The 16,028-nt window shown below is 41.9% G+C and overlaps 1 protein-coding gene across 2 annotated transcripts in view; it reads left to right on the forward strand.

The window, feature by feature from the left end:
* PTPRG (protein tyrosine phosphatase receptor type G) overlaps positions 1-16,028 on the forward strand; it is a 413,686-nt gene that overhangs the window by 227,233 nt on the left and 170,425 nt on the right. For both annotated transcript variants that reach the window (XM_030043864.2, XM_030043866.2), the window contains exon 4: positions 1,967-2,115. In XM_030043864.2, coding sequence (XP_029899724.1) covers positions 1,967-2,115 — 149 coding nt within the window. The remainder of the gene's footprint in view (positions 1-1,966; positions 2,116-16,028) is intronic.

A 16,028-nucleotide genomic window follows, 5' to 3' on the forward strand; every position in this document is an offset into this window, starting at 1 on the left:
GGAACATGTGTCGTACAGCTCAGCAGTGTAAGATATACTGTAAAATGAACAATTAGATGAACATTTCAGGTTGTACATCCTCCTAATTATCCTTTTAATTATTCATCTAAAACAAGTAAAATGACCCCTGACAGAGCCATAAATGATTTAGGAACTATCAAATATTTATTAGATGCAACCGAATCCCCACAGAGGTTTTTAACAGATGCACACGAATCTGCTTTCCTGTATTCCTCATCTCCTACAATTTTATCTATGGAATTTATAACCAACTGAGTGAGATTTTCAGTATTTAAAATACTGTTGAGCTTATTGGGAATCTTTTAAGGGAGGTAAGGGAGGAAGAGAGCAGTGGTGCTTTCGGTCACTCGTGTTTCACAGATCTGGTGTAAGAAGACAGTGACCACCAGCAGTACCCTGGCTGACACAGGCAGTATCCTCTAGCCAGTCCTGCACCACCCGTCTTCCTGCACAAACGCTTGGATGCAAAGGGAGTGCCGAAGGAACTAGAAATCACGGAAGGAAATACCCCCGGGATGTCGCTGGCACAATTTAGAAACATCTGAACGTCTCATGCAAGTTAACACTTAGATGGTTTTAACATAAACAATTTAAAGTTGAGATGTGTCTGAATTGTACAAGTGCACCTGAGATGAGGCTGCTGTAGCCAACTGCGTGTACTCACGGGAGGATTGCCCTGGTGAGGCCGAAAGCCTAGCCTTCAGCGAAGTCTGCTACTGATTCACCAACAGAGGAATAAGTTTTATTTCGCAACTAGATTTTTTTTTGTTTTTTCAGCAGTGAATAAAATCCTCCCTCTTACATAATAAAATTGGATTTGTATTACTATTCCCATTGTGATGACACAGTTGGCTTGAGAACACAGAGAAATCCTTGTGGGTTATGCTATTCCCATTAAAAAAAAAAAAAAGAAATCAAAAAAACCAACCCAAAAACTTTAATCACAGGATTCTGGGCACAGCAAGCAGTGGTCTGCAATGGCTTTTACAAGAACAAAATTCTAATTTTAGTTCTGTTTTTAAGCAACAGTTTTGTAAGGGATGAGCAGAAAGGATTTTGTAGGGAGTAATTTTTAGGAATCGTGCATATTAAAAATGGGAGATGCTAGAAAGGCAGGTGATCTTGTAGTGAGAGCAGCAGACAGGAATTCTTTGAAAGCTGGATTCAGCTCTTGGTTGGACCATAGACCTCCCCTGTAACATGTACCAGCTTCCACCATATGATTTTGCCCTCTATTTGGACCTACAGCTTTTATTGTTACATAAAATACAAAGGCTTTTGGAAATGAAAAGGAAATACAAAGAAGATCCTTTTGACCCTTATTGAATCACATAATAATAATGTCAGAGTTACTGTAATAAAACCCAGTTCTTATGGAGGACGTCTCATGAGTGGGTCTCAGAAATGTTATTGCTATTCTCCCCATTTTACAGAAAGGAGGAGCAGGAAGGCTAAGGAAAATACCTGCCATGTCCAGCAGCAGAGGTGGGACAGGGCACAGGGGTTCCCCTCCTACCCCCCAACAAAATAGAGGAAATCCCACAAACAGAGGATCCCTTCTTTTCCTAACTTGTGATCTATAGACCCTCAGTGGTTTGTAAGGCCAAGGAACGTGATCAGCCATTAGTCTCTGGAACCACATTAAACAAGTTTTGAAGGAGTTTGCCATTTAAATACTAATCAAAGTCCAATAAGGAGGGCAAAAAGTCCTTGAGAAATTTGGACTTTGGGATTTTCTATAGTCTGTGTAACTTCATCATCACTTCCATAATTAGCCAGCATAACTTGTAGACTTTTTTTTTAACACCAATCCCTGTAAAGAGGAAAATGATGACCCGACATTTTACTTGCATTAGAAGAAGTATTCTAATATAATGAGCAAAACCTGTAAAAGCTTCAGAAAAACCGTGCTAAGAATGTCTTTCTCCTTGTTCTGTGTGTGCAGTTGCTATCCTGCTGAAGGACGATTATTTTGTCAGTGGTGCCGGGTTGCCGGGCAGATTCAAGGCAGAGAAAGTGGAGTTTCACTGGGGTCAAAGCAACGGATCAGCTGGCTCTGAGCACAGTATCAATGGCAAGAGGTTCCCCGTTGAGGTGAGTGGAAAGACATGCGCTTATGTTCTCGAAAAAAATAAAGTCAGAATGTATTGCTGTAGTTTGAGACGACTGTGAAATAGGGCAATGTTTCCTTCAGTGAACATATCACTTTCAAGGCCCTTCTGGCCCTCGCAGCACTCTATCTATCATCTCTTATGTGCTTTTGCAATGTCAGCTCTGAGCTCTGCTTTGCTAGCATTGCCAGCTTTCATGTCCCATGGGTTAAGTTGCAAACAGCCACTTTTCTCGTTTCTCCCATAAGCTTTTCATGTGTGGGAAGATCTCCTTGCAAATATCCACAAAGTGACCTCGTTGTCCTCCAAATCTTTTCTTTCCCCTGATGCTTACAAACAAATAGCAGCGGTCTGGGAGCCGTCGTGCTGAGACCGCTGACTTTCATCAGTATAGCTTCCTTGCACACGTACGGCCCTCTCTCTACCTGTGTTCAGCTGCGGTCCCTTGCCTTGTACTAACGGGACGTCTACATAGATCTGTGCAAACAGCCGTGCGTTTGCTCTGCCTGTGCAGGAGCCAGCTGGACCCGAGCCAGCCCCGGTCTGACAGCCGCCCAGCTTTCATAGCAGAGAGCTGTGCCGCAGCGGGAGCAAGGTATCGGCTCGGGCACGGCACCCTGCAAACGCGGCCGTGTTCAGAGCACGGGGCTGGGCGACTCTCTGCGGCTGACCGTGAGGATGTGCCTTGAGATGGCAGCGAGGGTCCCGGCGCCGTGGGCTGCTGTGGAGCCCGGGGTGCGGTTGGGTCTTGGCTTGTCGCTGATAGTCCTAGGTCGCTCTGCCATCAGTGCAATGTTTTCCCTGTCAATAGAGTTTGTTGATATTTTACCCTATATTCAAGGTCTTGCGTGGTGAGATAAAACAGATGTTATCTGGACTTACCTTTGCCTGTCGGTAAGCAGATAAGCACTTTCAGAGCGTGGCATGTGGACGTGAACGGTTTGCGGGGAGTTGCACTTGCCCGAAAAGTTCACGTTTGGGCAGAAATGGTTGTCTTGTGAGCCGGGTCTTGCAAGAACTTGATTCAGCCCCCAGCTTGCCATAATTTGTCACATGTGGCTTTAGCCAAGTCACATTTTTCAGGAGGTGGGAAGGGGCTTCCAAAGCACAAAGGGAGGTTGTAATAGACTCTGGTGCATGACTAAAACCTCTGATTTTCACCTCCCTGCTCCAGCTGCCCCATAACACAAAAATTGGAAGCCATTTTTTGTCTCCCAATTCTGAACCTGTACATTGGATGTTCTGTGAGGCAGAGATTTTTATCTTCTTTTTAACAAGCTTTTTCAACAGTTTCTGGCACAATGTATAGCTGTGATTTCTAACAATGGGCCACCCCTGAACACATGGAGCAAAGGCCCAAACCTTGTCATGCTGCCCTGTCTGCCTCAGTTGGCAATATTGGTATTTGTAAATCTATTTCTGCATGGTGGAAGGAGCACTCAGGAAATCTACAGAGCCAGTCAACTCCTCTGTTGACATTTCAGGGAGTGGAGATGGTAAAGGAGCCTGGGCCTTCTTGTTTGTGTCAGAAATAGTATTTCCACTTCACAAACAATTTTTTATGATGCTAAGCTTGATGCTTATGATGCTGGCTTGATGAATAGAAGCCATTTTACTTTGGAAAAAAGCAAATTCCTAAGAAATAATTTTTCTTTCGTTTAAATAGTCTTCATTTTCTTTTCAATTGGTTGGAATATTAATTTTTTCTACTTTAAAATTGAAAAAAAAAAAAAAAAAAGGAAGGAGACTGCCTTTCAGAATTTAGGTCACTTGTTTATGACTGCCATGCAAAATAAATTGCTCTATCAGATAGGTTTAGTGTTAATCCTAATAATGAAAATGTAATTTTCCAAGTAACTTGTATTCACTGCAATGACATGAACGTCTGTTCTCTGGCCTTCCTGGGTATGATGGCATTAGCAGAATTCCCACAGCCTTTTCTTTACTATTTTGTAAAGTACGAGCAGTTTCCAAACCAAACCTTTCCCTGTTGTGATGCTATCTATTTCCTACCCAAGAATTCCAAATTTCAATCATGTACTGAAAAGGATTTTCATGGGTGGATTTTGAAGGGTCCAGTAGGTCTAAGGTGATGAAACTGAGTCCTTTTTCCCAATACTTGCAAAACCAGTCCTCACAGTTGGGATTAGACCTCTCAAATAGTAACTGTACATGCATGCATGGTGGAGCTTTTAATTTGTAATGCTAATTGTAGTTCAGCTTGCAACTGTCTGATGCAACCCTAATTGCCTGGTGCTGGGAGGTCTGTGCCAGCAATACTGTACTTCATTTGAGAAGTGGCATTTCTAGGAAGGCTCTGGAAAGGAAAACCCAAACTCCTATCCTACAGAAAGGAAAGCCCAAATCATTCTGATTGTTCTGAGCCCATGGATGTAGGTAAAGCTTTTAAGGAGCGTGCAGGTATTGGCATTCCAGGTCTGCAGCAGTTACAGTGGTGATACAGCTGAAAGGAAACATTTTCTGAGTCTAATTGTGCAACCAGATGTGGACTATGCAAAACCCATTAGTTCCAAAGCACATCCCAAGGGAACGCAGATAGATCAGCTTCATCCATAGACTCTGCTCTCTGTGCGCATGAAGTTTAGATGTTTTTTCCTCTGGGAAACAAAGTGCTTGTTGGTAGTCTTTTTTTCTTGAAGAGGATGCAGAAACTAATTAGAAATGTCAGATATAATACAAAGCATTATTGTTTGACCATGTTGTTTGGTTTTTATTATTACAACTAATGTGTCAGATGGTAAGGCTGTCTACGTTAATTGGTTTCCTTCATTGAAGCCCATCTGGATCATATTTTTTTGTGATTTATATGTTAAATTAGTTTGTAAGATATATGAGAACATCCTTTTGTTTCCTGCTTTAAAGGCATGTTGGATCAAAGGCGTATTATCTTGCAGTATTTTTATGCATATGTAGCATATTGTGATTCCTTTTCAAACCATGGCATATGTAATGGTATTCTTTCATTATGTGGTCTTGATTTCTTATTTATTGATTAGATTTTCCTTGGTGATACTTGAGCCTTATGAAGCAATTATGAGCTTGGCTGTCTCTGAAGTAGCATTAATGAAAGGAGATGTCCACGTGCTTCAAACTTTCATCCACAGCCAGGTTCCAGTTTGATACCAGGCCTGGTCAGCATTGGCCTGAAGTTTCTTTTTCCCTCCTTCTTGCCATTTTAGCACCATCATTTGGGTGAGGCCAGGAACTAGCGCTGTGCTGCTGAAGATTAAAGTGATACCATTAGCATATTGCTGTGCAAGTGGAGCGCGAATCCTAATAAGGATGTGGGCTCTGTGCCAGCTTAGAAAAAGTCTCTCCTTTTTTCTTCAAGTTAAGAAAAGTTTTTAACATTGCATTCTCTAAATTTTAATGAATTGCTGACTCCTTTGTATTTTGTTATTGTTTTTCTCCACTATAATTATTCAGGTTTTTCTTCTTCTTTCTGAAGTCGAAACGATATAAATGAACATGCAAACCCTAGAAACCATTTAAATGGTGAAGTGACAAAATTAAAGAAGATGAGCTTCCCTCAGGCCAGCAGAGAACCCAGGTTCCCCTCATTAGAGCCAAGAGGAGTAATTGCAGCACTTTAATCTCCAGTGTCACTGCACTGGTTAGCAGCCCTGCCTGCGCAGAGCTTGCGGCGGGCAGGGCATGCTGTGCGGGCTGCCTGCTAGGAGGGAAACCCAGCACTTAATATTTCATAGGCAAGCGAACAGCTGACGTGGCAGTGCTGTGCTGGCAGAGTTCGGTACCACCGTCCCAGAGTAACTGTGATTTTTGAGCTGCTTCGTACTCATTTTTATGCAAAATGCTGATTATTTCTGTGAAGAGCAGAAATCAGAAGAGTGATTTTAATCATGGCTGTGTTAATTTGATGTGAGCTTTGGCTGTTTATGAGCTTTCTCTTTAATGGCGCTAATTGTCAGTTATAATATGAACACCATTATACAGTAATATACAGTAATTTATTTAGTAAATGAGAATCTTATTCCAAGGACCATACTGCAATATGCCATAGAGACCTCATCCCTTTAATCCTACATGAACAAACTTGCACTGTCTAGGCCAATTTGGTCATAGGAACATCAGCTGGGCTTCTGAAATAGCAATATGATTTCGTACCCACAAGTACCAGCATGCGTGTTTTGGAGAGCTCGAGTTTTTCTCTATTAAAAAAAAAAAAAAAAAATCCCCCCAAAAACCCAGCAAAACCCCACAAACCATTCCAGCAGAAAATGAAGAGCTAACACCCTTTCATGGCGATTAACGAGCTTTTGCGTTATGTTGATAGATTCATTTTACTAAATTATTATTACAAAACAATCATTTGCATTAACAATTCTTGCTCTTCTTTAAGTGTGTTTCTTAGAAGACTTTCCAGGTTCTAATGGTGTCTTTGTTCTTGCTACTACTTTGATTTTCTTCCTTTTCCCTTTGAATATACATACTAGCTTCAGCGCGGTCTAGTTCTACAGCTAGTTGCTCTAATTTGAATGCTCAGATCTCCTTGCCAAAGTTTATCACTGTGTGCCATCCTACTACTCATTATATCACTTGAATTCTGATGTTTTATATTATCACAGGCAGAAGACAATCATGTCATTAATGTGGAAGAAATGTGTGGTATTCAGTGCACAAGAACCTTTACTACAGGGAATAAACTGAGACTAGTTAATGTTTTTTTGTTTTATCCTGAATGTCAAGTCTTCCTATTCGTGCCTGGAGTCATCTACAGTATATGTCCAGCCTTTTGTCCACCTGTGGATAGCAGGGGATATTTCCTTTTTAATGTTAGAATTGGAGCTTTCTCTGTTCTTTAGTTTTACTCTTGGTGCATTTGTAAGTCTGTTTAGATTTGTGCACTCTTTTTGACGTTAAGATGAACATATCACAGTATGTTTTCTTGATATACAGGAGAGAACTAACACCTTGTGTTGCTGTGTTGTAGCTGGGTTTATTATTTCTGGCATCCAGCATATCTGGTAATTGTAATTTTGCAAAGATCTCTGGCATTGACTTCAAGCACAAGTAAAGACTAATTGTGAAACAGGGAGCCAGTGTTGGTTTTATTTCCTTTTATTTCGTTTACTAGCTGCTCTTCAAATTTCCTTGCTTCCATCTGGCAAGATGTAGCAAAGCAGAAGTCAATAGATGATGGAGGGACCTGAAGAGGACCACTGGGAATATATCACAGTGAGAGACTTTGACTGTCTGAAGTAATTTTACTGTAATATTCTCTCCAAGGACCAAATCCACACTTATAGGGTGATACTTAGAGCTCCTAGTGACTTTGATGGCAGATGTGCTGGTGAAACTCAGAGTGAGGATTTGGCTCCATACTCATGCTGTCTGTGCTGTAGAGTGTCCAGGGAATTTAGCATGCACTGCTTATTCTATCTACATCTCTTACAGCACCCCTGACTTAATCATTCAGACAAGGAGATGGCTTGGGGATTTTCACATTTAATTATTTTTTTCTTCTTTTCTTTTTTTTCCAAACTGATTCTTAGCATGTTTTTTTCGGTCTGTTTTCTTACAGTCTTCTGTCTTCCCTTTCCCCACAGTCTGCAGGGGTCCAGATAGCCATAAAATACTCTAAAAATACAAGATGCTAAAAATCCAAAACTGCTGCTCTGTCTTATCTCCAGTGAAGTAAGATTTTACGCCAGGAGTCTCCAGACTTTACTCCTCTTTGCTCTTCACTGCTTTTAAAACTTGTTCATGTTTCCTCATCATCAGGATATCGGTGTGTCATAATTTTAAAACATAAAATGGATGGATATTTTGAGTACATGGCTGAGTTTCCATCATGTTGCACTGTAAAGACCGTAAGCAGTGCAAGTTAAACATCATCTTATAACTCTCTGGTTTACCATTTTATTTTCCTTAGTGCAGCTGATACCCTGTCTCCTCACAGTTGTCTTTAGTGCCTCCCATATACTGACAGGAGAATCAGTTGAGACTTTAATTAATGACTTTATTGCAGTCAAGGTTCCATTTTAGTGCAGAATGCTTCATCTTGTTGTAGTGAAATATTTAGTCTCCATCTGGCTGATCTTTTCTGTGAATGCCCCGTGATAATTAAGAAGAAACACGAGAGTATGGTCTGAAATTAAAATATGTTTAGTGGAGGGGTTAGTGTATCTTGGGACTGTTCTTGTAGAGACCCAGACAAAATTTAGGGACGTAAGATCAGTTTGGTTTTATGGCAGCATCTTCTCGCTGCCTGCCAGGCCCCAGTAATTTCTAGAGTGAGTTGCAAATGTTACAACGCATCCAGAGTTTTATTTTGAAATAACTATCCAGTAACACGAACCAGATATAACTCTTTTCATGTTGGCTGGGAATGTCCTGCTTTCCCTGAAGGATTTCCACTGTCATGTTGAAAAGGTCGGAGGCAGTAGCACTACACTGCAATTACGGTATGTTAATGATGAGCTAAGAGTTGTACATTCCTCTTAACATAAATCCCTTATTTTCTACATGATTAATTGGAATCTGGAAAGACTGACAAGGAAAAGGAGGATCAGATGGGGTGAAAATAAGAGATAAGAGGCTGACAGCCAGCTCTTGTTGTAAAGGAGAGTTATTTTGAATAGGAGAAAAAAATCAATACAAAGGTTGGAGAATTTGACAGAGTTATAAGAGCTACTTTAATGAAAGGTAGCAGATTCAATAGGATTGTTACTTGAAATGTGGGATTGTCTGAGTTAGAAAAATGTGACTGTCTCTCCCCAGCTGTAAAGGTGAGCTTACGTGCTGAGCTTACTGGGTACTTAGGCCACTGGATTTACTGGTATTCACTCTGGGCACTCAGTGTGGCAAGAAAAGAGAAAAAACGTATGTATGGGAGCTTGCTAAATTCTGTTCTTCTAGAATAGTTACTTGATTATGGGAGGAGAAGGAAGAGGACAGCAGGTGATAGCTATTTCTGCTGCTTCACCATGTTAGGTAGATACCATGTTAGAGTATCTGGCAGGCTTCTGCAAGGTAAAGTGTTTCCTTATGAGAAGGTAACTTCATTTGGCCCTAGCTGTAAGGAACAAGCTAGGACTTTGATAGACTCAAAGGGACATTTAGCAGGAGCTCTTCTCTGACATCAGAGTCAGCCTCCTTCCCCCAGCAGTGATGGTGAGAGGTGAGCGCAGGTAGGGAGGCTGGGTGTGGAGGCTTTCTAACCCAGGTTGGAGCTCAGGCGAGGAGTCAACTGAACCTTAGCATCCCTGCAAGCAAGTACTTCTTGGACAGAAGCACCGCGTCATTTGGTATGGCTAGGTACGGGGGCTTCAGTAATGCTGTGAAAAGAAATTTGCTCCTGCAGCTATTAGAGGGCTATTTTATTGCTCTCAGTGGAAATGGCCACCTCAGTCTTAAACAGGAAGCCAAGTTTTCCAAAATCGCCCATAGCTTTTTAAGTTTGGGAGCTTAGACACAGGAAGGCAATTTTTTCAGAGCCAAATGCACAGCCATGAAGTGCGTGAGGTGAAGAGAGGTGAGCTGCAGGTCAGTTAAGTGTCCCTGGGCTGCGGGCTCTGAGCACGTGTACGCGTGCACCAAGTGCGCAGGTCGGCTGTGCACAAGGGTCCTGGGACATTGGTTAAAAACACATGAAGGTTGATGAGGGCTCAGCACTGCCTCTTTTCGTCAGGCAAGTCTAACAGTCCTGGGGCTTTGGGACGTCTTTCCCTGGAGATGTATGACCCTTCGTAGTTATTCCAATAGGCCCTCTGGAAATAACAAAGACAGATAACATTTGGCAAAAAAATAAAGAAACGTTGCACAAATGTGTTAAGAAGTGATAATGTTTCCTTGGCACACAAAAAATCAAAACAGAACCTTAATGTGGTTAATGGGCTTCTTGGTTGCTTGTTGCCCAGTATTTCCCATGGAAGTAATTTCACTGGGTCCCAAACAGTGGGAATAGATTTCACCAATGTTAATCATGATTTAAGGCAGCAAGCAGGAAATGATTTAAATTGGCTATTATACTGGTGCTTTACTGATTGCATTTTTGTTTTTTTGGTTTGTTTTTCTTTTTTCCTGAAGGATTCTAAACAGTTGCTGTAATTTCATGCCAAGAGAATAAATTACGTCAGCCATGTTTTTCGCAGTTAGAAAACTCAGTACATTTATTTTTCTTCTGTTTTATCACATGTTAAAGAACTGTTTTATAAGGGATGATGACCAAAAGCTTGTGTAAACCAGAAGGGAAGATGCATCTTGCTGTCTGGTTATTCGTGTGTCCAAAAAGGTTTTCACTAAAATTGGTTTTATAATGCGGGTCACCGAAAGGCTTTTTAATTCTAGGAGGAAACAGGCTGTGAAATGCATTCACTGCGGACTGTTCTGATCAGTACTATCATATTTACATTGTTGCCCTCCCACCTGAATCCCTCTGCTGTCTCTTATACCGAGTTTAAAAGCTTTTTGGGACAAAGAGCGTCTCTCTGCTGGGTTTGTGCAGCGCCTGCCCCAGTGGAATTCCTGCTCTGGGATACAGCACTGCTGCTGCTGCTATAACCGCAGGCTTTGCAGGAATGAATTGCTTTGTTTTTTCTATGATAAAGCTTCACATGATGTAAGAGATCAGGCAGCAGTATGAGTGTAGTCCCTGTTATTTCCCCAGTTCACAGGCACTGTATTTCCAGACAGGATGGGAAGGTTAACTAAAGTTGAAAAAGGATCTAAAACACAGCAAGAGTTTACTGTCTGGTAGAAATGAAATAACAATCAAGTGGTTGAAAATGAGAAAAAAAGGTATGTGTTTGCTCATGCTTTGAGACACACAGCACTCATCTTTCTGTAAATAAAAAACAATTTGGGGAAAATAGTCATATCCCTGAATACGTGTGTCCTCCTACTCCCTATTTTTCTACCCAGCTTAATAAGCAAAATTCTGTATTCTCTAATTAGTTGGGCTTTTCAGCACATGCCTCAAAAGGCTAATAATGTCCTTTTCTATCACCATCCCATCTAGGCTGGCTGTCCTCAGAGGGGGGCTTTCCTTTATCCTCTGGCTTCAGAGAGGAGGCAAAGCGGGCTCGTATTTCCAGGAAATCGCAGCCCCTTCTGCTTCCTGCCTGCAGCTGCCTCCAGCGCGCTCACTGCCTGGGCAGGAAAGCCTTTGTTATTGTATCCCTCAAGGAGGGCTTGGGTATCGTTGTCCATTGACCATTCAGGAGGGGTTTTTTTTATAAAACGCAGCTTCTGATCTACACGCATGTAAGAAGTACAAATTTTGGCTTCCTACCAGAATTAGAAATAGCATTACCAGGTGGGAAAGAGCTTTTCCCCCTGCAGTGGGGTAACAGTTTGTTAATAGTTTATTCAAGCACAGAAAATGGCACCTGGTCTGCCAAAAGAGCATTAGTTTCTCCAGAGGGGACTGTTAATTGTCTAGGAAAAGAAGATTGAAAGTGTCTCCCTAATAAGTTAAGGATGAATCATTCTTCTCTGGGACTGGGGGCAAATCTGATTTTTGAACAGACTCTCAGACACCAAATAAAGAATGGAGAGGCAACCTTGCTCACCCCGGGTGGTGAATGTAACTTGAGAATTAAAAACATGCGTTAGCACAAGATCTATCACACATTTGTTATGGAAGGGAGAGAGATCTTTGGGATTTGATCATGCCAGGGATGGATTACATTTCTTGAATTTTGTCATTTTTGTCTTTATAGAGCTTTTAACTACATGCTGTGTTTTGAAGTTCATGCCTGCAACACTGCTTGTGTTTGCTCTTTACCTTAACCAGATTGCTGTAAGGGTGATTTTAGTTGATTTTTTATTCCTACATCAAGGCCTTCCATTCCTTCAGGGTGGTGGTGCCTACAACTAAGATAACAAATTCAGTGCTCAATGCCTGCATGCAGCGCTCAAGGGTTTTCAAAGAGTAGCAGATTTAACTTTTTAGAATGCAAAACTACCCACAGATGAGTAGCCAAAATTACAAAATTCATTTGAAAAGAAGGGGAAACCTTTTTTCTTTAGTTTCTCATCACCCTTGGTTAGGCAGGAAATTCTGTTCTCCTTTCTCTGAGGTCTAGATCCTCTTAGGGCAGCCTTGAGGAGAAGGTGGCTTGCTGAGAGTTGAGTGACACATTTAATCTTGTGGAGGCACATACCAGGCAGGACCATAATATCCCTTAAGAAAAAGAAATGTCATTACATTCAGTTCAAAATAGGAGATTGGAGATAACGGGAAGGTTTTAAAAAAGATTCATTTGAAATTCTTTGCTTGAGAGGTCTCATTCTGTTTGGGAGGCAGGAATGTGAGCGCTTACTTAATGAGCTGCATTCAAAAGATGAAATTTCAAGAGAGTAAAAGTAAAACCCATTATTTCCTGAACATAAATAGAGTCACCCGTCCTCCAATCCATAGTTGTGTCTTTCTCCTCAACCTCATCTAATATTCCCCTTGCTCCCCATTTAAGTAGGAAAAATTTTAGGGGCCTTTGCCTCCAGGAAATACCCAAAGTAGATACCTTCAATCGTATCAGTCGCTGATCTTAAACCACATGCTGTTTACTAAGTAATGCTGAAAGCTTCACGCTGTTGTTGCTGGCATACCATTTATGAAAGGACTGTTAGCCCTCCCACTGAACCATATGGTGATTTATCAGATAGTTTAGTAGTAGCAAGACCAAGACCCAACTTGGTCAAAACTAAAAATGGATATTCTTTATGTTGTCTCTGATAAAATGTTCCTGTTCCTGTTCCCTTTGTAGTATAGGGGATGTGCGGGCTAAGCTGCGTGCCCCCTTCCCAGGCATAGCCTGGAAGGGAGTTGCTATATTTCCAGGGTACAGGATTACAGTCTTACAAGTTCGTCTTTCACGAAACTGAAAACAGCAATTTCTGGATGCTTGCAGCTCAAACAGCTGTTGTGTTGGTCCATTTTAAAGAAAAGAAATATGAAATATATATGAAACACATGAAAGCTCAAGTGCGGGGCTCAGCTCTGAGGACTCTGAAGGTGAGACCATGTAAGAGGAAATGAATGTTTCCTGTAGAAGAAAAGCAAGCTCTTGTTTCAAAGAAAGCTTCCTAGGAAACCATTTTGGCCTGCTTAACACTTGAGGTAGCAAAACATCCACATGTGATCTCTGACATAATATTGCTGCATTATTAGCAGAGTTAGTTCAGATGTTTTTCCATCATGATCAAGTAAGATAGAAGTGGAAAACATTTTGGTAACTCTGCAAGGAATAATTTGGCAGCAATCAGAATTTGGAACTGGAAAAGGGCAGTAGGAGAGAAATAATTAGCAAGGATAATTTTCAGGCCTTGACAACCTGGCATGTCTTTCTACCAGTGAATGGATTCACCTGACACCCAGAGATAGCCATCTGATAATAGCACTCATAAGATCAATACATCGATACTTTATCCTTGAAACAGTATTTAAAGTCTGTTCTTAGGTTCATTTCTTTACTTCTGTAAAGTTATAGCAATCTGGGATTTGAGATAATGCATTCATTGCAGTCTTATCAGCCGTTCTTCATTTACTGTATTTTAATGCATCTACCGTGATTGCTGAAGAAGGATGCTCAGTGAGATTAATCTGCTTATGCTTTAAAAAGAAAGGATGCTCAAAAGATTAAAATGGGGGCTCATACAGAACAGGTTTGAGAGTTTGGAGTGCTTACAATGGCAGGGTGTTTTGTGCAAGAGGTATTTCAAACGTAAAGCTTCTGTGGTGCTGGCTCTGCAGACCTCATGGCGAGGAGAGGAGGGGGAGCTGGGCACAGCTGAGATTTTGCTTTTGTAGATTGAGATTCTGCCGAGGCTCTCACACTGCTAATAATGCCAAAATGTCGCTGGGTTAAACCTAATGCTGCTTCTTTCTGTTAATGTATCTTGCTGGTCCACATCTCTTCACATTGTGGGGAATTATTTGTGGGATCGTGATGCTCGCCCCAGGACACAGAAATAGCGTGTGCATGCTTGAAATAATGTTCATGCAGATAAGTGCCCTGTATGTAAGTACGGTGAGAGATTCAGATCTGTTTCCTCTGTACAGACTCACCAGATTCCCCCAAATGCATGCGTTTCGAAAGAATTTAAATGGGACTGGAAATTTTATTTTTAATGAGCACTGCTGTGAAGGACAGGAGACATACAGCAAGGCAGTATTGTTTCCACGATTGCACCACGTATATGTTCTGTCTCTAGCAAGGGAGAAGCTCATGTTGAAAAAGACCTATTTATCTAACACCACCACCAACAAAGAAATCCTATTTCTGATAAAGACTGGAAAGATCAGTGGCTGCCCTCTGAGCGCCCGGGAGGAATTATTTGTACCTTCGTCTCTTGGTGTTGATGGGCGCTTTGCTGCGGCAGCCTGAGGGGCCAGTGCCATCCCCACCGTGCCACCGCCAGCCTCGCCGGCGGGTGGAAAGTTCAGCACTTTCAAAACCGGTGGGTTTTGTTCGTTTTAAGCAGATTATGGCGTGAAAGATGGAAGAGGAGATCAGAACTGGCAGGAAGCTGTGATTTGAATAGGACCTTCAATTTGACACATGTTATGTCCTTAAGAGAGGAGTCGGCACCTGGTTTTTGTTGACAGGTGTGGCGACGGCCTTGAGGGATGATGGGCACTTCAGTGAATAGCTAAATTGATTTGATAATCAGTAAGTGAATTTGCTAAGAGCAGGTACTACGTGCCTTCTTTGGGGCTTGGTTAACCTAGTGACAGCTTGTTTTAAATGTACTAGGAGGCTTTAGTTTATTTTTCCTTCTCCTTTCCCGGCGAGAGCTCTACACAGAGTTACTGCCAAATAAAAGAAGCCGTTTCTCCTTTTCGGCTGTAAAACTAACCTGAAGACGACCAGACTTCACTTTTACAAAGGAGCTGCTGTCCCAGGTTAAACTCTCTCAATTTTTTCCAGATATGCCCAGAGAGCGGTGATCGTCATCATCGGGTCTCTAATGTTTATGTCCCCTCGATGGGGCTATAGTATTTCATCGCTGTTGCCCTCTCTAGGTGGAGAGCGTTGGCGTCGCAGGCACCCTTTGACTCACTAGGAGCCTTTTTTAACTGCCTCGCTCCGGTTTCCAGCTGCTCTTTCCCAGCTGGTCCTGTAACCCGTGGACTTTCCCTCCCCTTGGAGCCCAGAGCGGAGGTTTTTCCTTTCCCCGGTGGCCCAGAGGACCGGCGCTGCAGCCCAAGCCCTGAGGCGGCAGGGCGGGAAAGGCGGGCGGGCGCCGCGGCCTGGGCTGGCGGGCGGCTGTGGCGGGAGGTGATTTCCCTCAGGTGCGTTCCTCTGTAACCTTTAGGCCGTTCCTGTGTAACCTTTAGGCCGTTTGTGCGGCTCCTGGTTGGATTTGCAGTTACCTCTCCAGTAGCCCGGCTACTTACTGTGGAAACTTGACACAGGGCAAGTCTGTCAAATTAAAACGCACTGCCTCCAGCATCACGCATACTTATTATGCTGGTTTATGTGGAGTTATTCAGAAGGGGGATTTTGCTTCAGACATTTCTGAAAGGCGATACAATTTGTAAAAGTTTAATATGTATTTATTTTCTGGTTCCCCAGTAATGTCTGTAATGTTTGCTTGGGTTCAGATTAGAAACATTTGCGTTCTAGGTAACTCACTTGCCCAACTATTACAAATAAGAGATTTTTTTTTTTCCTTATGTGCATTCATAATTGTCCTCTCTTCTTACGACATAAATTGAAATTGTGTCCTTCATACCATGATGCTCAAACGATTTCCTTTTCGACAAAGAGTACATAATAAAGGTTAAAAATGATTTTTGCAATCCATGCATTTAAGTATACATTACTATCTGTTTTAAGGATGGATAATCAATGTAAAAAATGATACTTCCGTGTATTCCTAATAGGTCACTGTGTAAATATCCATAAT

Source organism: Aquila chrysaetos, chromosome 20 (assembly GCF_900496995.4).
Source record: "Aquila chrysaetos chrysaetos chromosome 20, bAquChr1.4, whole genome shotgun sequence".
NCBI classification, from domain to species: Eukaryota; Metazoa; Chordata; class Aves; order Accipitriformes; family Accipitridae; genus Aquila; species Aquila chrysaetos.